The 24853-nt window shown below is 48.3% G+C and overlaps 1 protein-coding gene across 31 annotated transcripts in view; it reads right to left on the minus strand.

Annotated features, from left to right (window-relative positions):
• The window catches only part of CELF4 (CUGBP Elav-like family member 4), a 697876-nt gene that overhangs the window by 70714 nt on the left and 602309 nt on the right, over window positions 1-24853 (minus strand). For 16 of the 31 annotated variants that reach the window (XM_066616552.1, XM_066616564.1, XM_066616549.1 and 13 more), the window contains 2 exons: window positions 5666-5794; window positions 3398-3477 (listed from right to left, as the gene is read on the minus strand). In XM_066616552.1, coding sequence (XP_066472649.1) covers window positions 3398-3477; window positions 5666-5794 — 209 coding nt within the window. The remainder of the gene's footprint in view (window positions 1-3397; window positions 3478-5665; window positions 5795-24853) is intronic. The other 15 variants (XM_066616553.1, XM_066616565.1, XM_066616550.1 and 12 more) reach the window with 1 other exon arrangement.

Below are 24853 nucleotides of genomic sequence, written 5' to 3' on the forward strand. Positions count from 1 at the left end.
TCAGGATTGGGTACTTATTCCTCCAAGGGCCCGCTGGTTGTCGGCTGCCATTTTTTTTTTACCTCAGAGCAAATTGGACCACAGTGTGAAGGCAAAGGGTCCAGTCATTCCATTTCCCCCACCAATGTGCCATGTCTTTGATCTGAATGAGACACAAGCTCATGCCTACTTTATGAATTTGGTTTCGAGGTTCTAATCCTGTGACTTCTGTGACATCTCAAAGTTGGCCCTCCGGCTCAGTTTTTGGATCCAGGAGAATCAGATGACAAAGCATTTCCCATAATACCCCATTTCAGGCTTTGGGGTGAGGGGCTTGCATGCTTGAATGATCCCCATGGAAAACGGTAGCGGCAACACTGTGCATAGAAAAATAGCTTGCCAAGAAGCAGGTCAGGCTGCTGAACCCTTTGCTTTGACGCACCAATTTCTATAACAAAGATGTTTTCCCCCACGGAGGAGTGTTCAAACATGCCATGACTCATCTGGAGCCGGAAACAGCGACGTTTGATTGCTGGATTCTACAGCCTCTATAAACCGCAGCTGAGCTGGCTGGAAGTGTGGGTGCCTCCGGATGAATAATTATGCATGGCTTGCAACCTCTCCTGCCCCCTCCTAAGTGGCACCTGTACCTTTCAGCATTTCACAGGTGAAAGCAGAAATATGCATATGGCAGCCTGGTCCAATGGCCAGGAGGATGTTTGTTCTTTGCTTCAGGATATACTTGCAAAATAGAAGTGACTGTGAATAAGCTGTCCCAGTCCAAAGTCTTCCTCCAGAGCTGCAGTCTGTGGGCAGTGCACCATGTGGTGCTTTTAGTGTTCATGCACTTCTGCGCATATGCACCAGATACAGCAACTAACCCCTATGTGAACTCTAGAGGACCTGGGATTGGAGGACCCCAAAGAAAGATAACTCTAGCAGCTCACAATATTCACATTTGCAAGAAGGTACCCCCAAAATGCAAAAAACAGGGAAATGGTAGAGAGCATGATTGAACATAAGAAGAGACCCGCTGGATCAGGTCAAAGGCTCATCTAATCCAGCTTCCTGGATATCACAGTGGCCCATCAAATGGCTTAGGGAGCACACAAGACAGCAAGAGGCCTGTATCCTGGTGCCTTCCCTTACATCTGGCATTCTGAGGTAGCTGACTTCTAAAATCAGAGGTTGCACATATGTATCCATCATGGCTTATAACTTGTGATGGACATTTCCTCCAGAAATTTGTCCAATTCCCCTTTAAAGGTATTCAGGTCAGATGCCATCACCACACCCTGTGGCAAATGGGGGGATTTACCAAATGGGGGCTGCACCATTTAACTTGTGAAATGTTAACTTGTGAAAGTGGGAGCATATATGGTGCCCTTCTGACTTCAGACTGGGCATTGACAACAAGGGATGGTTATAGCCAACAATATGCCCTGCTTGTGATCTTGCCTGTGCTCCCTAATTGGCTGTTTTCAGGCTGCTGAGCTTAACAGGTGACCATTCTGACACAATGGCACCATTTGCACCTTCCTGAGCTAAGGGGAGCCCCTGGGAAGATGGCAGGTGTAAGGCAGCCTCATGGCCAAGCGAAGCAATGGGGGTAAGAAAACTTGCATCAGACAAAGTTGCCTGTTTGGAAACTTGGAGGTAGCGTATGCTGTATGAACAGGAGCCACAGTGGAGCAGTAATTCTGACAGCTGCGGAGGAACCAGAGTCTTCCACACGAGCAAATGGCTGGAGACCTGACAAGAATGATGATGGTATGTCCAGTTGGCAGAACACGAAAAGTGCTGCTTCAACTGGTTGATCTGTGGGAAGAACAGCAGGATCCTGGAAGTCTTGTCCTTGGAGAGCAGAGGGGAAGCTCCTCCCCCTGTTTGAGAATGAATTTGCACCCTCCCCAACTGGTGGAAGAAAGGGCAAAGGGAAGATACGAGGGGGCCAAAAACTGGCAAGCAGCGCAGCTCACTTGTGCAACTCCCTGCCCCAAGACGTGGCCATGGCATGAACATGGCATAAGAGACCTGCTGGTATTGGGCCATGCTGGCAAAGTGGAGCCTCCCCCTTTGAGACAATGTACCTCTTGATGCCAGTTGCTGAGAGGATGGCTACTGCCTGGCTGGGGGGCTTCCTGGGAGCAGTCAGGTGGCCATTGGGGGGAGCAGGATCCTGGACTTGACAACCCTTTGGTGATCCTTGAGAGCTCTTTAGGTTCTGACATCCAGATCCAGGCCCAAGGAAGTACCATCTCAGTGCCAGGCAGCCACCTGTTGATGTGGGTTGCATCAGCACCAGATTCCAAGGGACCTGAGGGGGCAATGGACTAGCGGTGTCTTCCATCGCTGCCTCTCTCTCCAGCCTGCCATCAACGCAAGCTGCATTGATCTGAGTCTGATTCACTTGAGTGACAAGCAGATAATTCCCGTCCTTACTATGTTCCTTGCTTGCTGCCTTGAAACCCGGAAGTCCTGTGCTTCCGGGTTTCACAGCAGCTCATGGGATTGGGGTAGTGGAAGTGGTGGACATCAGGTGGCATTCCAGGTCACACTGCCCTGGAGGATCTATGGTACAAGCTGCTGCCCCCCAAATCAGGAAGTCTCCAAATTATTGCCTCTGCCACCATCTTTCAGTCTTCAGCCGGGCAATAAGAGCCCTGACCAAGCCCCCCAGGGCTGTTTTAAAGATTGCAATAATATGTGACCTGCTTTGAGTATTCCAGCTTGCTGCGGAAAAGCAAAGCGTTAAGTATTCATTATTATCCCAGAACTCCTCTGCAAGAAAGAACAAAGGAAAGGAGAGATCAACAATTCCCTTTGTTCCTAGGGAGCTCCCTTGTTCTGCAAGAAGAATGGTCGGTCCGTGCCACAAACATTTTTCTCCAAAACAGGTTTGCTCATTTATTTATTAAAATATTTATACCCTGCCTTTCCACTTTATTTCTAGAGTGCCCACGGCAGCACACGTTGTAATGGAAAACAATCACACAACCATAAATATTAAAAACAGACCAAAACACAGCAGAAGCGGGCTGATGGAAAATGAATCTCCAGGCAGCAACCTATCCTCAGCCAGTCAGGACAGAGACCTTCAGAAAGAACTGGGTCTTCAGCCGGGATTGAAAAGCCAGTGAGGAGGGGAGCTGAACAGATCTCCTGAAACAGGGCGTTCCACATCCTGGCCACTTTCATGGGGAACGTGGTCTCCCAGTTGCTGGCTCTCCAAGTTCACTGCTTGAAGCAGCCAGCTCACTTGGCCTCATGAGTGGGCCACCCTCACATAGGCATAAACCCATTTCATTTTTAATGTCTGGAAGTCTGCAGGTGTTTGCTTCTGCTTTAGCTAAGTGTTGGTTCTGTGAATGCTGGTAGAAGACCACTGTGTCAGCAGACCCACAAGGTGCATACTCACCGGCATTGTCTGGCTTCCATGCAAAGTGTTGATGGCTGCCTGGGCTTCCGCATGTGAGGAGTATTTCACAAATGCACACCCTGCAAAGGGGGGGCGGGGAAGGAGAAAAAGACAGTAAGGATGTGGGTTCAAATGAAATGGAAACAACAACATTTAGCTTTGGTTTGTCTTTTCCGGAATCCTTCCCAAGCTCTCATGTCCTGTGTCTGCCACCAGAACAGTGCGAGGCAACATGTGGCCATGTCAGACCCTGGCCAAGTACAGCTTTTACTTTAATAAGAGGATTGTAGCCCTCGCCATTGCAGAGATGAAAACACGATGGCAGTGGTGTAGCTAGAGGGGGTGCAAAGCACTAAGTTTTGCAGGCACCTGAACGAGCCATGCAAATGGCCCCTCCCCCCTTTGGAGCCATTCCGGGTGGGGGAAGCAAAACGGAGGTGAATGGCTCCAAAGGGGAGGGGGAGGGGCCACTTGCATGGCGCATTCAGGCGCCTGCAAAACTTTGTGCTTTGCACCCCCTCTAGCTATGCCACTGCACGATGGTAAAGGATAAGGAAGGAAGAGAGAATGTGACAAAGAGCCTTGACTGTTACTATTGTAGGGGGTCCCTACTATTACAGGCTGGATGGCTCTGTCTTTAGACATTCTCTGTTTCTTGATTTCTGGGTTGAGATGCTGGGAATTAAAGCATCCTCTGCATTTTATTTCCTAGGCAGTCATGGAAAAGGCTCCAGTTATCTGCTTCGTCGTCCCTGCGCTCTGTCATGGTGGCCAGGATTCCTTCCCTCCATATTTCAGAACTGATGCCTGTTAATGGTGTCAGCTGTCAAAATAGCTGGTGACATATGAACTGCCTTGGTAGGGCTACTATCATCTTTGGGAACTCGGGCAGGATGATATAATGCAAGCAGATCAATATTTAATGCCAAGCGAGCGAAAGGTTTCCTATCCAAACTGAACTGAAGAATTCAACAGCCAACAACTGGGGAAAGAGATGAACCCAATATTACATGTCAAATCAGTTTGCAGATTAAAACTGCTATATAAATGGTAAAAGGTTATAGCTGGGATAGAGCTGAACATTGGCAAGTTTGCATTTTTGCTTGGAAATATGCATTTCTGGTAGAGGGGCAGGGTTCAATGAACAGTATTCAAATCTCATGAAAACATGGTATTTGTCAGTGATCTTGTTTAAAGTTTATTTATAATGGAGGGATGTACATTTTTAACATTAATAATTAATTGACACTGGGGGTTTTATTGGGGGGGGGGGGCTTTGTGCCATTTTCCCCTCCACCATTTCTTCTGCTAGCCTAAGTAGTAACTCACCCATCTAAGAATACATGGGTTTACACATCCAACCACATTCAGAAACAGCCACAAAAATGCCTTCAAACTGAGCGCTCTGGGAAAACCCCTTGAATCTCCCCTGGATTTTCACATGCGGTGAGTGCCCTTAAAGCTGCAAACTACTTTTAAAAGTCAGAATAGCTCCTTGCATCCGTGGCCGTGGGTCAGTAGCCACAGCAGAAGGCATGAAATGGAAAATATTCAAAATGGCCACATATTACATGTAAAGCGAGACAGTGGTCACCTATATTGGGGGCTCTCTAGGGAGCAATTTGAAGAGGGACAGACAAATCATCCAAAAAGGGAAGGGTTTTTTTAAATGTAATTTCAACACAGGTCTAATTACTGGGCACATGGTTTTCAGTTCTTTCCCCATGGCCATCACCCACCCTTCCATGCCCACAATTCCCTGCTGCCAAATATCTCGCTTTTCCTGACATAAAACCATCTAATGCCAAAATGTCAAACTTCGGATACAGACTAAAGCAGTAGCATATAGCAGAGGTTCCCAAACTTTTAGCTGCCAGGCCCATTCAGTCTTACTCTTATGGTGGATCAGAGAGGATCAATTATAGGAAATAAGATATACATCCCCCACTTTATCTAAATCGGCAAAGATCAAATATGATTGCTCCATTCACACACACTACAGAGCTTGGTCACACTTAAGCGTGACAAGATGTTCGGAATTGATTCTCAGGGAGACAGAGTGCCAGGTGATGATCTTGCTCCCAGGCAAGGAGGAGAGTTTGATACCTATGGTGTTGCAGCTCCTCTTATGTTGACATCACAACCTGTGAGCTGTGGCTTGTCCATGTCTCAGTTAAAAGGCCTGCCTGACCATCTGCCCCCCACCAGAGAGGGAATAATCCGAGACAGCGCAGCAGGGTTCAGGTAATTACTGTGCCACGTGGTTACCTTTGCTGTTGCCATCTGGGCCCCGAAGGATTGTGCACTCCTCGATGTTCCCAAATGCCTCAAATAGCCGGCGCACATCGTCTTCCGACTGCTGTTTGTTGAGCATGCCCACAAAGAGTTTTCTGTCTTCTGGAACAAAATAAAGAGATGCTTACCACATTTCAGAAGGACTGGGAAAGCAGACAAAACTCAAGATAACAGCAAGTATTTCCAGCGCATCTGTGAGGCCACTGCTGCAGGTGACATCAGTGGCAGACTACAGGGGGGGGGGGGTCAAAGAAGATGGGGTCAGATTCATGGGGTCTTACACCCCTGACACTTCCCTCCAATCTGCCCCCATGGCAAGTTGTAACAATTTGCTTCCCAGTCACTTGAGTGAGAAGCAGATCACTCACATCCTTAATGTATGGGACTTCCAGTTTCATTTACTGGGACAATGCATTCATGCAGTCCCCAGCGGCGTAGCTGGTGGCGTAGCTGGCCGTCCCCACACGGCTCCGTTTTGCTGCCCCTGCTGGGAATGGCTCCGAAGGGAGGGGCCGCTTGCCCACCGCGCCACACTGGCTGCTCCTCCCCCTTCAGCTACGCCACCGTCAGTCTCTGTAAATGAAACTGGAAGCCCTGCACTCCCAGGTTCCATGGCATTGTGCGAGGAGCATGGAAAGGGTTTTGGGTTTTTGATTTTGTAGCACAAAGGCAATGGGCCCAAGAAGGCATCAGGTGGTGCCCTGGGTCACCCTACCCTGGCAGCAACATTTGGTAGGCAAGCGTTGATCAAGGCCAGATTTGGAAGGGCAACATGTCCTGGGTTTGGCAGTGTCAAAAGGGGCTCGGATTAATCTGCTATATCTGTGGCCCAATGGTGGCCCATGAGCCAGCCTGGATGTGGCCCAGGATGCGTATTTATCTCCTTGTCCCCAGTGGCCCAAGCAAATCTTAATCAAGGTGTGACAAACATTTTTGGTCACAATTTCACTTGTAAGGAAAACAGTTCTCAAAAGGTGTTGAAGGCAGGTCTATGCTACAAACTTCACAGTGTACCATAGTTACGGTCACCATTTCCCTGAAAGAATGCTGGGAACTGTAGTTTGATGAAATGTGAAATAGATCTCTAGCCCTATCTCCTCCCCACCCCCAGGTCATTTATTTGTTTTGTTTTCTTGACAGACTTCAATGTGTGCTTCAAACATGGTGGAACATAAGAACAGCCCCACTGGATCAGGCCATAGGCCCATCTAGTCCAGCTTCCTGTATCTCACAGCGGCCCACCAAATGCCCCAGGGAGCACACCAGATAACAAGAGACCAGCAAGGCCTCCTGGGAATTGTAGTTTAAGAACATAAGAACAGCCCCACTGGATCAGGCCATAGGCCCATCTAGTCCAGCTTCCTGTATCTCACAGCGGCCTACCAAATGCCCCAGGGAGCACACCAGGTAACAAGAGACCTGCAAGGCCTCCTGGGAATTGTAGTTTAAGAACATAAGAACAGCCCCACTGGATCAGGCCAGAGGCCCATCTAGTCCAGCTTCCTGTATCTCACAGCGGCCCACCAAATGCCCCAGGGAGCACGCCAGATAACAAGAGACCTGCATCCTGGTGCCCTCCCTTGCATCTGGCATTCTGACATAGCCCATTTCTAAAATCAGGAGGTTGCGCATACACAACATGCGCATGTGAGAATTGAAATAATGTGGACATAACCCATTTCTAAAATCAGGAGTTTGCGCATACACATCATGCGCATGTGGACATTTTAAATAATTTTTTAAAGTGCAATATACAATTCAAACAGCAAACCAGATACAATCACTGAAGCAGGCCCCTGCAAGCATTCGATTTCATCCAGTGGAGACGTAAAACAACAATTAAAATAGCTACACAACCTACTGAAAAGCCTCAGTAAACAATAATAAAAAAGGCTTCTCCTGGCATCTGACCTGCTGCCAGGTGAACTGTCCCTGGAACCAGAAACAGCAGCAGGTGTAGCTCTTTCTGAGCAGGTGACATGTGGTCCCTTTCACAGCTGCATTTTGAACTAACTGAAATATCCAGAAAGTCTTCAAAGGCAGCCCTATGCACAAGGCATTACAGTAGTCCAAGCTGGATGTCATCAGGACAGGGATAACAGTCCTAGGAATCCCTGGAAAGAGGGAATCTTAAACCAGTGCATGCCTGTTGAGTGGATATATCCACAAAAAGATACTCCACACTTTGATCTTCACATCAGTGTTGGAAGTGTACTGTCCAGGCAAGCTCCAGAGCTGAGCAGCTCTCCGTTCCAGGCAGACCCAGTTTTATTCCTGTCTTCTGATCGATAGAGGAGTTCAGCAGTGTGGCAGAATAGAGATTTGGCCCTAAACCACTGCCTGAACTTGAGAGTGGGCATAAGAAGCTGACTCAGTAGCACAGCTACAGAGGGCAGCACAGGAAATATTGCTGCATGTTACATGCAACATGCCGTGTAAGCTGGTCCCTCCCTCTCACCATCAGAGCACTGCTGCAGAATGGTTGTAACGCCTGCAATATTTACTGCATTATTCCCTGCAGCTATGCCACTGAGCTGACCATCCCTGTTCTATACAGTCTGAACCAGTTCCAAATTTCACAATATAACACTTTTTTAAAAAGCACCCTTCAGTGATGCATGTAAAAGTCCTTTTTAAACATGATGCATAAATGCTTAATTTATCGTTCATTAAACACTATGTAAATGTTCCTGAGCAATGCTCCCCCCCCCGACATTTACAGAACAGATGTAACCAATTTGAATAAATGTTTGTCAATAAATTAACAAATTCTCCAGGCTTTTATTCACCCCAAAATGAAGATATGTGAAGGTTAACCCTCTCTCAGTCATTACTCGATGCCAAATCCAAAAGCGAGCAAGAGAAAGCCAGTGGTAGTTGCTGTCATTGTCATCATGAAGCTACTGAGATACACAGTACTTTACACAGAATGAGGAGAAGGTGTCTGCCCCAATGAACGTAACCATCTAGAGCAGGAATTCTTAAGCAGGGGTACCCATACCCCTTTGTGGTTTGGGAATCAAATCATGGGGATATGGGACTCAATCTTGGAACAGTTTATTTTAAAAATTGCTGTTAGACTATCACCATTCTCAACATGGACTGAGGCATTCTGTTCTTAGCTATCCATATGTGAAGTAAAAGCAAGCTACTGACATCTTTTGAAGTCATTACTGGTACCTATAGGACCGACTGGTGATGATGGTTTTGTCAGTCTGGGGAAGAGGGTATAGGGACATATTGGGAAATCCATTGGGGGTCTGTAATTGTAAAAAGGTTCTCCCCAGACAGAAACACAAGAGAAGCATCAGAGGATGGAGAAGAAAATGGGGGGGGGGGGAAGAGAATGTGTGATTGTTCTTCATCTCCAAGCACTACTATGTCAATCTAGGGTTCCTCAAATGTTTATATAGTTTTCAAAGCGCACTAGGAACTTTATGAAACTGAGGCAAAACAGAACCCGTGATCTATGATCACAAGCAGTGTTGTAGGTGTTGCAGTGATGTAGGTGTTGTAGCGTTGTAGGAGGTGCAAAGCACTAAGTTTTGCAGGGAGCCTCACCACGGCATGCAAGCAGCCCGTCCTCCTTCCCTTTGGAGCCATTCCTGGCAGTGGGAGCAAAACAGAAGCGTTGGCCTCTCTGCATTCACCTCTGTTTTGCTCCCACTGCCCAGAATGGCTCTGAAGGGGAAGGGCTCTTTGCATGGCACGTTCAGGCAACTGCAAAACTCAGTGCTTTGTACCTCTACTAGCTACGCCACTGCTCCACATGCAGCTTTGCACTCCCTCTCCCATTGCTCGGAAGCACAGTTTCAGCTCAAGATCTCTCGTGCCCGCATTGGGCAGCACCTCTTCCGGTGTCGTACTGGCACTCCGACATCCGAAGGAACCACTCTCTGCTGGGAGCCCTTCAGGTTTTCTCCCTTGTATGGTTGGGGACCAGGGTGGAGGCTTGCGTTTCAGACTCATGCTGGCTGCCAGCCACGGCCAGGAACTTGTCAGATGAAATATGCAGTGTTTTGAAGCCTGGCTTCTGGTGTTTATAGGAAGTCCCGGCACCTTCTCCGGTGCAAACAGGGGTTAAATTATTCCTTGTTCTATTTGTACTGAAATGTTCTGTTTTTATGAGAACCTGTGAGGCAGAAGTGTCAGACGGGCTGGGAGAACAAGACAGCGTGCAATGAAGGCAAAAGGCACAGGGGGGTTGAGAGGTGAGAATCACCAATTAACAAGGCAGGAGGGCACAGAGATGAAGGCGGCTTGCGGCTCTGCTGGCCTGGCGACAATACGACACGGCAGGAATCATGGGGCATGTGTGACTGGCAGTGGAATTGGGCTCTCCCACATTGTATTATCATATAAATGGATGCATGCTTCCTCTATATGTATGTATGTGTACAAAACCAAGAGCAAGAATGAGACGAAAAGCAGAATAATGAAGTAACAATTGGGGAAGGGAAAGGGGGAAAGAAGGAAGGAAGATGTGACTGAGAACACAGTCAGAGAAGGGTAGTTAATTCCAACTGAAAAATGCTGACCTCAAAGGGTCTTTCTTGCATGCAGTCAGACTCTAGACTTATTTCTGTATTGCAAAGAATCATTAAACAAACAAAAAAACTTGCACTCTTTCTTGAAGGCAAAACAGTCTACATCCCTTTCCCAACAAAGGTTGTGATACCATCTGATCTATGCTTAATTTCTTGTCTTCATTTGCAAGCCAGTCAAAGCTTGCGCTAGAAGGGACGGTAAATAATTGCCAAGAAACCACCCTCACTAGCCAAAATAAGTGAAGGAAAAATCCCTCTTGATCCCGGACATGGCCACCACTCAGACCCCATGCAAGAAAAAGCCATCCCAAACACGTTATCTGGCTCAATTCCAGATGCACCCAACATCTTGTCTCTAATGGTGATTGGGTCTCTCTGAGAAGAAGGGCCAGGCAATTTGTCCTGCCAACCTCTTGCCCTCTGTCCTCTTGCCCTCCAGCACGATCAATGCAACTTGAGACAAGCAACAAAAAATATCACACTCTTCCTCCTTGAATCACAGGTTTCTATATAGCCATTAAAGTTCCCAGTACAGTGATACGAAACTAGTTATAATCAAATGATTTATCGGAACACTTCCCCAGTCTTCTTAGGTTATCCTTAATTTGAGATACTAGTGATGCTTATAAACTGGGTGAGCTTAAAGAGTGCACTTTCTCTCCCTGTGACTTGTCCACAATCAAGCCTTCAAATCAAACACCTGATACAGCTCCAAAAATGGGCTGATTCTCAAAAACCACTTGGTAGGTGCTGAAGGCAACAGACAGAGATTCGTGTGCCAAGAATGGCTTAATTCACGTCTGCTGCAAATAGCTGTAATGGATTTGGGGGATTTTTTAAAAGACATAATTCAGATACATGTTGAACCATTCATAAGACTGGTTTGGCAAACAAATATTTGCTGAAAAAGAAAACCAGAAGGCATGCCCAACAGCTGCAAAAAGGTCCAAAAATACAGAGATACTGACTGTGTGGGAGTGTTTCTGCAACTGCAATGTGCTGGTAATTTTTGCTAATTCTTGACACAAATGCTTCGGGCAACTTCACACAAATGCCTCCCACTTCATAGTAAAAATGGGATGGCAAAGTCAGGGCATGTGAATGTCACCACTGCAAAACATGCAATGATTTAAGAGCAGGACTCACTGCAGTTTGCTGTGAATTTCAGTTGATGACCCCAGACTTTCAAGTTCGGAGTGCCCTTTTCCAATGTTCTTGGAATGCATGGGGTGGAGAACAGTTTGTACACATTTGAAGGTCAAAGCAGAGTCTCAGCACATGTGACCATAGGTGTCCAGGTTTCACTCAGTGGAGATCAGGAGCACAGGCAGCATCCCTGACCCCACACCCCCTCCAGGCGGTGGCGTAGCTGGAGGGGGGGCGGAGAGGCCAGCCTGGTGGAGACCCTCAGCAGGGCGGGCGAGCGGCCCCTCCCTTCAGAGCCATTCCTGGAGGGATGGCTCCATTTTGCTCTCCCCCAGGAATGGCTCCAAAGGGAGGGGCCGCTCGCCCGCCCCGCTGAGGGTCCCCACCAGGCTGGCCGCTCTGCCCCCCCCTCCAGCTATGTCACTGCTTCCAGGCATTCAAATAACATTTGAAAGGACTGCTGAAGCCCTTCACAAATGCTTGTTACATATAGAAATGAAGGTGCCTGCAGTGGTGTCACAAGGGTTCGCGTCACCCGGGGCGGGATGCCAGCATGTCACCCCCCATGCAGTGGGCGGGGCAACACCCCAGGTGGTGGACGTGGTGATGTACTCCACCCTCACTAGTTTTTTGGCTGTACCTTTTGACAGAACAAAGACAGAACACATTCTGCATGAAATTACGCATTGATTGATATATAACATGATGGTATTATTCCTCCAAACTGTGATTTTAGTGATTTTAGTCACTAGTGGTGTCACACACACACCCCGGGTGTCAACTTACTAACACCTTATTGCAGCAGTTCTCACACTTTTAGCACTGGGACCCACTTTTTAGAATGACAATCTCTCCAAGACCCACCAGAAGTGATGTCATGGTGGAAGCGACATCATCAGGCAAATTAAAATAAATAAGTATAAATAATTAAAGTAAAAGAAATAATTAAATAAGCAGAAGTCAGCCCTGTTCCACCAAGTGAATTTCTTCTGTAACCTGCCTGCAATAGCACCCCCCTCCAAAATCAGTAAGGTTTTCAGCCTTACCCAGTTCAATTTAAGAACTTCTGTTTAAACCAGATCACTGTCAGGATCCACCTGGCTTTGCAAGTCTCAAAAAGGTTCACCTTATCAGATGAAGCCTCAGTTTCATCCTTTTTAATGGGGGTGGGGCTGCCTTCTGGAGGACTTGTTCAGCTCCAGGTGCATAGGATCAGGACAATTCTGGTAGCCTTGCACTCTCCTTCACCTGATCTTCCACACCAGCCAAGGCATGTTTGCTTACTCATGAGTAAACGCGACCGTGAGGCTTAGTTTCGCTTTCCATAGGACTCAATACATTCATCTGCTTGGAGGGAGGGACTTCATTTTCAGGTGTTTTGGGGGGCTGCATTCATTGGATCCGGACCATTGTGGTGTTGTTGGATTCCTTTCAGCCTGCCCTTCCTGACGGACTAAGGCAAGTTTGCCTACTTGCGAGTAAACGCGCGATACGGCTCACTTTCACTTTCCATAGGGATCCATGCATTTTTTGTTCTCCAGTTTTTTGGCCATAACTTTTGATAGAAAGGAGATATTTCACTCCCAGTTTTTGAATTGCACTCAGCTGGAAATTCTGCATCCAACGGAATACAATATGATGGGGTTACTCCTAACCACCGCAGTTTTAGCATGTCACCCCCAATGCGCGTCACCCCCAGTGCGGATCACCTGGTGCGGCCCGCACCCCCGCACCCTCCCAGCGACGCCAATGGGTGCCTGTGTGGATCACAGTTGAGCCTGCTGACCCGTTCATGTGGAGCTTCTCGCGCACTCCATATTCGGGTCAGGAGGTGGGGCTTTTGCATGCATTCCAAAGGAAGCCTCCCAAGCTGAAGGCTCTGCAAGTGGCTGGCTGGAATGCTCCCAAAGGCTCAGCTGTGTTTGAAGAACTTGAAGCCTTTTGTGAGCGATCAAATTATTACCTCTGTATTATTACGTTTGTGCAAAAGAGAGTGACTAAGATGATTACGGGGCTGGGGCACCTTCCTTATGAGGAAAGGCTACGGCGTTTGGGCCTCTTCAGCCTAGAAAAGAGACGCTTGAGGGGGGACATGATTGAGACATACAAAATTATGCAGGGGATGGACAGAGTGGATAGGGAGATGCTCTTTACACTCTCACATAACACCAGAACCAGGGGACATCCACTAAAATTGAGTGTTGGGCGGGTTAGGACAGACAAAAGAAAATATTTCTTTACTCAGCGTGTGGTCGGTCTGTGGAACTCCTTGCCACAGGATGTGGTGCTGGCGTCTAGCCTAGACGCCTTTAAAAGGGGATTGGACAAGTTTCTGGAGGAAAAATCCATTATGGGTTGCAAGCCATGATGTGTATGCGCAACCTCCTGATTTTAGAAATGGGTTATGTCAGAATGCCAGATGCAAGGGAGGGCACCAGGATGAGGTCTCTTGTTATCTGGTGTGCTCCCTGGGGCATTTGGTGGGCCGCTGTGAGATACAGGAAGCTGGACTAGATGGGCCTATGGCCTGATCCAGTGGGGCTGTTCTTATGTTCTTATGTTATGTACCTTCTTTGGTGATCACGGTGAGCACTTTACATTCATTCTTTGTGAGTGATCAGATCATTGGCTTGGAAAAACTCAAGCCCTTCCAAACCGGCCTGTGTCTTGATCATGCTCAAGGCTGACCTTAAGGCAAACGGGGCAATTTTGTCCAATTGTGCTTGGTGGGGCCATTGCACGGCCGCTTCCAACTGGCCCCAAATTGGTGCCATGTAGGTGGCAGCGCATGTGTTTCACTTCCCCACATCTCTCAGCACCATTCTTTACCCGCCTCACTCTGGAGCGAGCTGCTGCAGATGGGGCAGTGATGGGCGAGAGTCAGGGAGCACTGTGGGCTGGGCGCATGCTCCCTCCCTCCACCTGACCTCCCAGATGCCTTTTCTGCACAACCACTAAAGGTACAGGAGTCCTATTCACCTGCACAGAAGTAACAGATGTTTTTTTTTTCTTGGTCTGGCTCTGTACAAGAGCTAAAAAAATTAGTAGAGGAGGCCCTGCAAAAGTGTTTCCAGTCGGGCCCCACAGCTCCGAATGCCAGCCCTGGTCATGTTCACTTTTTAAATAAGGGTGTTCAGTCTTTGGAGCACCCTGATTGCTGGACTTTCAACCAGAGGAGCCCCTGGGGTGGGTGCCACCCAGTGAGGTGCTTATCTGGAAAAGTTCCAGAAGTTTGGGGGTGATGTAATGATAAAATTACATCTCCCCTGACCTTGGGCCCAGCTGCTTCATGTTCTCACTGGCAAGTGGCAAAAACATGATAGCCAGAGGGATCATGTGGCAGCTGGGGCCGGAGTGGTCCAAAAATGACTGAACAGAGGCTCAGGTGGTGTGGTGGGCCCACGCTTGAGGGTGACACCCAGTGTGGTTTGTGCTATCTAGTGGGTCCATGTGAATCAAGGAAGGCATAGTGATAGCAGCTCAATATGTTTATTCCATCTTCAGAACAGAACCTGGCAAAAAACAAGGCAAACCCCTGGCTTTTTATAGCCTTTAACTCCGCCCAGACTTCCCGTGATTGGTGCAATTGAAACTTTAACTAGCGGGCTAATCGGGTGGTAGGATTTTCATCCATCACCCGATTGGCCAGAACTTACATTAACTAGAGGGCCAATCAGATGGTAGGATTTTCATCCATCACCCGATTGGCCAGAACTTACATTAACTAGAGGGCCAATCGGATGGTAGGATTTCGATCCATCACCCGATTGGCCAGAACTTACATTAACTAGAGGGCCAATCGGATGGTAGGATTTCGATCCATCACCCAATTGGCCAGAACTTACATTAACTAGAGGGCCAATCGGATGGTAGGATTTCGATCCATCACCCGATTGGCCAGCCATAAGTCTGGGCCAATCAGTTATGCAGGATTTCGATCCTGCATAACTTACATACATAACAGTTCCTACTCCTGTTGTGACACTACTGCTTTCAGCACATCCAAGTGCCATTTGTGCTAGTGCCTTCATGTGATATTTTTGTTCCTGGGGATCACTGTTGAAATGGTGTATAGTACCTTGGCATTAGCTGAGGATCAGGGTCAGAGGGAAAAGTACCAGTGAGATGAATTCAGTATCTTGGTTCGCAGGCCAAATTGCATATACGTGCACACACTCACACAGAGAACTGGTGTAATGCTTGATACTGGCTAAGCCGGGAGAACAGTGGAATTTTCACACTCGTTGAGAGCAAATCTTCAAAGATTCTTGACACCCCTTGCAGGGTCAGCACTGTGAAGGCTGGCATGTGTCAGGGAAATAAGTTTCAGCACCTAAACTCATTTCAACGAGTGACCTGCAGAGGCTCGAGGAAAAAAATCTCCTCCAGAAACCTAAAGAGGCGGTGACATTAACACACTGCACCATTCCAGCCCTGCTCTCTGGGGACTGCTGGAACAGCACATGTAAGGGAGAGAGAGATTAAAAGGAAAAGCAAAGAAAGAAAAGACTTTTTTCCCCCTCTCTGGCACTGGGGCTGTGACAACATTTCAGATCAGTTTTAAAGACTTTGGGAGAGGTAATTGAAACACTTCCTTAAAGTTGCCTCCGTCGCCCATGTTATCTGGCTTCCCCGCTGTATATCATCTCTTTCCCCCAAGCCTGAGACAGCCCCGCTTGCCCACCACCTCCTTAATATTAAAGGTGGTGATTAAATGGGATTCGCCAAAAGACAAAGGCCGAAGAACCTGCCAGTTGTTAATCCCTCTTTCGCCATGCTTAAAAATTCCATTTCCTTCATTGGAAGAAAGGAGGGAGCGATGAGCGACTTGCCGAGGCCTGATTTAAATTCTGGCATCGCAGGGGCTGCTCCCCTCTCCCCCTCTTGACGTCTGAATGTATTCCTTTATTACCATTATTACCGCCTTCTGATTGCATTAAAATTCATCCACACGCTTCCCTCCACTTTCCCACTTTCCTTTTTTTACCAATTCTTTTGCTAATTCTTTTTTCTTAAAAAAGATAAAAAAGCCCCCACCCTATTTCTGAATTATACAGAATACCATGAAAGATCTAGGAAAGAAAACCCTCCGCTCCTTCCTTCTCTTCTTGCAATTTGATTCTCACCTATAAACAACTGGAGTGAGGAAGACAGACTGACAGATAGACAGAGAGCAGTGACAGCCGGTTGCCTTAATCATCATTGCTTTCATAAAAACACTTATTGGAACAGGCCGGTTTCTTTCACTCTCAAGCGTGGCTTTAATATTTTTGTTCAGTGCAGAGGACCTGAACACAAAAGAAAGGTCTAAGGATGCAGCTCTGCTCAGCACCAGCTGCAAATGTGTGTAACGATATATGTTATGTGTTATGAGTCATTATTCCTTCCGATGGCTTTAACTCTTGCTTTCCCAACTAGCAGTGGAAACTGATCCAGCCTGGGCCTGCGGTGGGGGAGGTGGTTTAATTGTGGTCCCAATCCAGTGCACCCTCATGGATGCCAATGACACAGAGCAGCCACATGGGTCTGATCCAGATTGGGACCTTGGTCAGGGAAAAGAGGTGAAGTTCCCCTCTCTTCTTGTTCCTGATTCAGATTCCCCCAAGCACACCCAGCGGCTGCTGTTTTAGAAAGAAAGTGACGCCTCCCATCACTCCTGATGGGCTTCATACCAAGATTAATTTGGCCCAACAACTCTCCCACTTCTTGGCCAACAGACTTTTCAAATGTTGAGTCCAGGCAGAAGAAGGACGTGGTGGCCAGGCACACCTTTGTCTATAGTTCCTTGGCAGTTCCTGTTTGGAGAACTCGTGCAGGGAAAGCGCCCTACAGGTAGGCAACAGCTGCGATACAAGGACATCTGCAAGAGGGATCTGAAGGCCTCAACAGGTGGGAAACCCTGGCCTCTGAGCGGCCCGCTTGGAGGCAGGCTGTACAGCATGGCCTTTACCAGTTTGAAGAGACACTTGGCCAACAGACTGAGGCAAAGAGGCAAAGAAGGAAGGCCCATAGCCAGGGAGACAGGCCAGGGACAGACTGCACTTGCTCCCAGTGTGGAAGGGATTGTCACTCCCGAATCAGCCTTTTCAGCCACACTAGACGCTGTTCCAGAACCACCATTCAGAGTCTTTCGAGACTGAAGGTTGCCAGCTAATAAGGCTCAGGTCATTTTGGGGTCCCACCATAATTTATTGACTTTTTTAAAAAAAACACGTATATCCTGCCTCTCTGTCCATCAAATTCTTTCAAGGCAGTGAACAACGATAAAAACAAAACAGATTAAATCCTCTCAAGCAACTGCACTAATAAGCAAGGAAGCCGCAAGCAGGAGAAATACAGCAGACACCTCTGTGTGTGTCTGTGCAAGTGTGTGGGTTTCACTTGTGCCTTTGCATGCAATTCAAGCCTGTTTTATTTTAAAGTAGTTGTTCCCTGCTCTGCCCTGAGGGATCAGCCGAGCAGGAATTTAATGCTCAGATATCAGCTTTCCTCACGTTGCGCTGCTCTGAAGGAGTTCTCTTACCTCTGCATCAAGTGGCATTTTGCTAAACCAACTAATGCAAGAAAAGGCGGTTAACCTTTAAGCAATAGGGAAATGAACATGGCGATGTTCCTGCACTCGATAGAAGCTTTCTGGCTTTGTTTTTCTGCAGTCGAGGTATCGGTAATTTCACAGTTCTTTACCAGGGACTTGCAGTGGGTGGAGAGGCAGGTGAGGCAGAACCTCCCACCGGAGTCCTTCGAAAAGCACCACCACCATGTGAGGTGCCCAAGCACCCACAACCCATGTGCAGAGCCTCACACGGCGGTGGTGCTTTCTGAAGGACTCTGGTGGGGAGGCTCTGCCTCACCTGCCTCCCCACCCACCACACGTCCCTGTTCTTTCTTCTTATTTATAGCCCCCTAATTTGAATTTGGTGTCACATTACCCATCACAGCTGAGTATGGGTTAAAAGCAACTTTCTTCTGCAGACAGCAATTTAGGGTCAAACTATACATCTGGTTGCAGCTCTGTGATTGGCACATCCAGTGTGATTTTTTTTTCCCCTTGTAAAAGCAGCTGTACTGGAAGAACATAAGAACATAAGAATGGTGGCTAAAGGTATTGGATCTGGCATAAATGGATAAACTTACAATTCTTCTTAAAGACAAGTCAGTAAAAACTTTTATGGACAATTGGAAACCTTCCGTGGACTTCCTGCGCATCGAGGGGAAAATGGGCCAAATAACCTATGGATTCGATGAGTAGATAAAGGATTTTTATATTTTTTTTTCCTCATTTTTCTTTGGTGTTGAAAATGTACTTTTCATTAAGTAATAGACTGTAAGATCTGATAGCTAATACGTTGTATGATTTTGTAGTAGAACAAAGAAATGTAGATTGAAATCTCTGCACTTGCTGCACAACTTGCAATATCTTTACTTTTTAAATTTTCTTTTTGTTTTTAATAAAATAAAAAAGAGGAAAAAAAATAAAAGCAGCTGTGGGGCCCATTTGGAGCACGGTTAAAATGCAAGGGAAATAGGAGTCAGTATCTCAGATCACGTCTCCGCAACCGCTTTTACAAGAGGAACATGCCGTTGGGAGTTCTGGTCGTAGTGCTCCAGGGTCACATGTAGTTTAGTTTGGACCAATGGGAGAAAAGAAGCATGCTTAGGGGCTGGTAACGTTGTTGTGTGTTAAGAAATAATGGTGATAATAGAGAAAAGAAAAGAAACATGTTTCTGGCGCTCATGGATTGGGGAGAGGTCAGTTCCCATCCTAGCACAAACAATTGGGGGTTGTGTTGGGGATTCTTTCCTAAAGAATTCATGCCTGCAGGGAGAAGGGGGTGGGGTCAGGAATGGAGCAACACACCTGGACCAGGAAGGGGCACTGGCTGGTAAACAGAGTCAGGCTCCTGCAGCCAGTTTCATCTCAGAGTTGCATGTAACGGTTTATTGATGGCTGTTGCCTATATTGGATGTATAGAGCTTCCCCAGTCGAACCCCTGTGCCAGGGAATGCCTGTTGTGTGGAGAAGGCAGAGCAAGCAACAGAGCAGGACTGCTTCCTTCACATTCTGCTTGTGAACTTTCTAGAGGTTGGTGGCTATGCTGAACTGAATGCCAGCCTAGGCAGTCTGATCCAGCAGGGCACTCCTGCTGCTCTGTGGATAGAAGCAAAGGCTGGGTCCAGAGCTGCTGTTGTCCGCAGTTTTCCAGAGATCAGAACTGTATCTAGTTCCAATGTCAGGTAAGAAAGAAGGGTTTGTTGGACCAGTATCCTTCCCCCTCTGGAACTCATACTGGAGGTGCTGCCTGCTGCACTGGCAAAGGCCTGAGCCACTGGGCTCTGGGCTTCTCCCCCAATCAAGACTCTGAACTGCCCTTGTTGGGACAGCTCAGAACCTCTCTCACCCATGATCGACACACTTGCTGTAGGCAGTGCCTTTGCGTGCAAGGGGAGTGGTGCCGCTCCGTGGTGCAGCTCCTGGTTTGCATGCAGAAGGTTCCAGATTCAGCCCTTTGTGGTATTGCCAGGTCAGGCCAGGGAAGACCCCTGCCTGAGACCCCAGAGAGCAGCTGCCAACCAGTGAAGAGAATCCCAAGCTAGGTGGCCAACAGTCTTACTCAGGAGAAGGCATCTCCTCCTGGTGTAGCGCAGGTACACCTGCAGCATACCCAACGGTGACATTACATGGGACCTAAGGAGAGACTCTCACCATGGAAACCATCATCTCCGGTTTACTTCCTTTATAGAGATGGTGTATAAGGCAACATTGGAACCTGCTGCCCTTTCCTGCAACTGCATAGCTGCTCTTTAGCTGGACAGGGACACAGCTTTGGTTCTCTGAGTCTGTGGGAGGACATGCACAGAAGCCAGGAGATCTGCAGCAGACTTCCCCCCCCCCCCCACTTTCCATCCCTGCCACATTCAAGCTCCTTCCCTGATGACGATTTCATGCCCCTCATTCCAGACCTTTTAGCAGTGCTTTGTCTGGCCTTCAGCAGGCTGAGAGATAAGAACATAAGAACATAAGAACAGCCCCACTGGATCAGGCCATAGGCCCATCTAGTCCAGCTTTCTGTATCTCACAGCGGCCCACCAAATGCCCCAGGGAGCACACCAGATAACAAGAGACCTGCAAGGCTTCCTGGGAATTGTAGTTAAGAACATAAGAATAGCCCCACTGGATCAGGCCATAGGCCCATCTAGTCCAGCTTCCTGTATCTCACAGCGGCCCACCAAATGCCCCAGGGAGCACACCTGATAACAAGAGTCCAGCATCCTGGTGCCCTCCCTTGCATCTGGCATAGCCCATTTCTAAAATCAGGAGGTTGCACATACACATCATGGCTTGTAACCCGTAATGGATTTTTCCTCCAGAAACTTGTCCAATCCCCTTTTAAAGGCATCCAGGGCAGATGCCGTCACCACATCCTGCGGCAAGGAGTTCCACAGACCAGCCACACGCTGAGTAAAGAAATATTTTCTCTTGTCTGTCCTAACCTTCCCAACACTCAATTTCAGTAGATGTCCCCTGGTGTTATGTGAGAGTGTAAAGCGCATCTCTCTATCCACTTTATCCTTCCTGTGCATAATTTTGTATGTCTCAATCGTGTCCCCCCTCAGGCGTCTCTTTTCTAGGCTGAAGAGGCCCAAACGCCTCTTTGTCAGATGTGCTGACAAGTTGTAACTCGCTCTCTGTTCTGCAAAGACTTTATCCTCGGTGTGCACAAAGGCAACTTCCTCTTTCCTCCATGAAGTGTGACACATTTCGTAATGTGCAACATGCGGCTGGTGGCCGCAGTGCATTCCCAATGCAAAGCAATTGGTTCTTGTAGGCCAATTCGCAAAGCCTGCCGGCAGAGGCATGGAAGTTCAGTCATGATGAGCCCTTTGCTGGGTGTGTGTGTTGCGGGGGGCAGGGCAAGGGAACCCCCCATGCCAGGATCACAGCTCACCCTAGCTGGGCTTTTCAGGATTTAATGGAGGGCCACAATCTTGTCACTGGTCAGAGCGATTCCAGGACTGGGCCAAGATGCCTGTGCAATGTTGGGGGGGGGGTGCCTGCCACACCCTCTGAGTGACCCTCAGATTCTCCTTCCTGGCACCCCAACAGCTTCCCAAGGCCGTAGAAGGAGGGAAAGGAGCTGCCCACCACCTGGACCCTTCCTTCGCATCATCATCTTCAGCAGACCACCATGTAAACCAGCACAAAGACAGCCTTACCAACACAGAAGCCCCTCTACCAGTGGGCATTCCATAGGCACTGTTGTAATGCCCAGTTAACTGCATGCCATCATCAGTGGGAGCCGACTGGCTGCCAGCATACCCTTACAACAGGGAGGAGAATGGGGCAGGATGGGGGCTGGATGGAAGTGGGGGGTGAGGCAAAGTTGGTGGATCCCAACCCCTTTCCCAAGACGAAAACATGCCCCAATGGCAACAGAGCTGGTGCACATTAGAGAAGCCCACAGGGAGCGATGCAGTAGTTGGAACAATCACACGAGCATCACACCAGCCGCCCCCTCAGCCAGCCTCTCCACTATGGTGATGGCACATCAGATCTGACAGGCATCGGCTGGGCCGCGCAAGTTGTCTGAACCACCCCTGCCTGCATGGCTGGTGGGTGATCCTGGACACAACAGCAGCAGTAATAATACGTACAGGTACATAGAATCCTGGTGTTATGGATGAAAAGGGAAATCACAACCAGAAGGTTTGCCTGGGCCGATTTCTCGGAAAGCGACAAAGCCCCACAAGACGAACATGGGGTGAGGGTGGAAGGGGGTGTGTTTGTTCAGTCTCCAGTCTGAAAGGAGTAATCCACAGCTCAGCTGCAATTCACGGAATGCATTCGAAGTGGCTGTTGAGTGGTAAACAGGTTTATTGGCTGTAAGTGAGAAATCAAATCTCGGAGCGAGAGGGAGGGTGGGAAGGAAAAAAGAGCTCCCCAAATTACAGAGCAATTGTGCGTGTAGAGGAAGGGAGGAAAGTAAAGTGTTGGAAATAAAGGGATAAATGACATTTGTTTTTGGCAGAAGCCTGGCACGCTTCCCCCTCCCTTTGCTCCCCAGGAGACTCCGAAGCACATTGGACTCGGCGTGAACTCATGGATTTTTCTAGGCAACCGAAACGTTGTGAGTTCAAGCCTGAGGTAGCAACAGATTCAAGTTCTCCTCATTAAGTTTTGCTGGGAAAGAGCTCTGAATCTCTGACTGCATGCAGCTAAGCAGGCCGTGATGGTTGGGGGGCTGGAGGGGTCAGGATGAGGACCCTGGATAAGATCGGTGGTGTCACGCCAAAAATGCTCGGTGCAGGAAGAAAGCAATGAACTATACCAGCAAATCTGTGTTTCCAAAACACGTGTCTGGTTAGCGCAGAAGGAAGCTCTCCAACGGAAGAAGGGCCATATTTTACAACGCAGTCCTAGGCATATCTATTCAGAAGTAAGCTCCACTATATTCAATGGGGCTTACTCTTGGGTACGCGTGTTTAAGATTGCAGGTAGAATCCTTTGGTCATGCACTCTGTGTGTATGTGTGCTTGTGCATGTGTGGTGCCCTTGACACACCTCCGTATGGTTCGCAGGGGTGTCTTTTGCAGTGCTACTCATTCCCAGTGGCTGGCAGGGGGAAGCCCCCCCTAGTAACTCAGTGGCTGTGCACCTGCTCCTTGAACTAATGCGGGGCTTTTCAGACTGGGGCGTCGCAACGTCCAATCCTGTGGGCCCTGGCCTCTGCCCCCTTAAGGGGTGGGGGCAGCCTGGAGGCAGGGAGGAGGCATCCCTTTTACTTTCACAGCTGTGGGGAGCCCTGCAGAAGGTCACACCGAGCTCCCTGCACCCTGGGGGGGGGGGCTGCAGGAGGCTTGGGTAAGTGCACCCAAGCCCCTGCAGCCCTGAGTGACGCAATGCTGGGGATTGCGCCGCTGCCTCTCCCCCCCTGCCCCTGCAAGCACTTACAGTGGCTCAAACTCTCCATAAGTATTTGAAAACCACTGAACTAATGGAAAACCAAAGCATGTTGATCTGGAATAATAGCCCCCCACAGGTGAGGTTCCTGACATGAAGCTGGCTGGAGAATTCTGTGCCAGGCGCAGCTTCCAAAGGTACATCCACATAGAGCACATAGCACCACCTTCTTAAACCTGCTAGGTAGGATTAGAACCAGTGTGAAACTGGGGTCTGAAACTGGGGGTCTCCAACCTCAGTTTAGCAAGGTAGCTCAGAAGGACATCATGGTCTGAGGGTATATAAAGTCACTACAACATCCAGCAAAATCAACAGGGCTGTACCGCCAGCTAAGATCCTAGTGTAGGCCACCTACCAGGTAAGGGACAGTAGCTCATGGTCTGCATGAAGAAGGTCTCAGATTCAGTTATTGGCACCCCCAGGTAGGATGGCAAAATACCCCCCAAATCCCTGCTGCTCAGTGTAGACCAACCATCTTCAATGGACCAAGGGTCTGACCCAGTAAAAGACAGTTGCGTATATGTTGATATGTGCTGGGATGACCAACAAAGGCTGAAAACCAGAGTGAAATGATTCTAGATAATCTGTCACCCAAGTCCACTTGGATTTGGGTTGCCACTGCACACACAAGTACTTTGCCCCAAACAGGGAGATTAGAAGTGGGTGGCTAACAACAGAGGAGCCCTTTTCAGCAGGGGTTCACCACGTCCCCTTTCAAACCTACCAGCGCTTTGCCTTCCTGCAGTGACCACCTTCTCTTCCCACTGGGGTGGTCTCCATCTGGCAGTTTTTATTACTCAGAATGAGAAAGGGTCAGAAAACAGGTGGTCAGGTTCGCTCTTCCAAGGACCTTGTCCACTTCCTCAGGCTGAGCGAGTGGAAAGGTATCAGTCACAACAGGACAAGCAGATGCTTCAGGCACAGCAATTAACCTAAGTCAGAAATGTGATGAGTGATATCACCTGCAAGGAAGTTGCTTAACATTTTGTTGATTCTTGCTGCAAATATCCCCCCCCCAGGTAATGGTTCTAGTCCAGAGAATTTGAAACTGCTTTTATTATGATGCACCAGTCGATTGGTCCAACTTGACCAGAACTGACTACTTCAGTAGCAGCAACTCAGAGTCTCAGGTGGAGGTCTTTCCCATCACCCAGGGCAAGCAACATTGAACCTTGGGAGCCTTTGCATGCAAAACATGAGCTGCAGTTGGATCCATCACAGAGCATGATGTTGCCATACTCACTTTGTGACCCCTGATTGGTTGCGCTCACCCGTGTGATGAGTTTCAGGAGGAAAATGGTGCCAACGCAATAGCAGTTTGGGGAAATGGTGGCAAAGAACAAAGGGCATGCCTCTCGAAATACTGCAGCCTCTCTGAAAGTATTGCTAAGCACTCACATGGGTCCTGCCATTAAGTGCATCACGTGTGAATGAGATTCAGAAAGCTTCAGAAACATACATATTGTTGATGTACACTCAGCAAAAAGCCAGGAGTGACTGCTGCTTCTC

Source organism: Tiliqua scincoides, chromosome 2, assembly GCF_035046505.1.
Source record: "Tiliqua scincoides isolate rTilSci1 chromosome 2, rTilSci1.hap2, whole genome shotgun sequence".
In the NCBI taxonomy this organism is placed as follows: Eukaryota; Metazoa; Chordata; class Lepidosauria; order Squamata; family Scincidae; genus Tiliqua; species Tiliqua scincoides.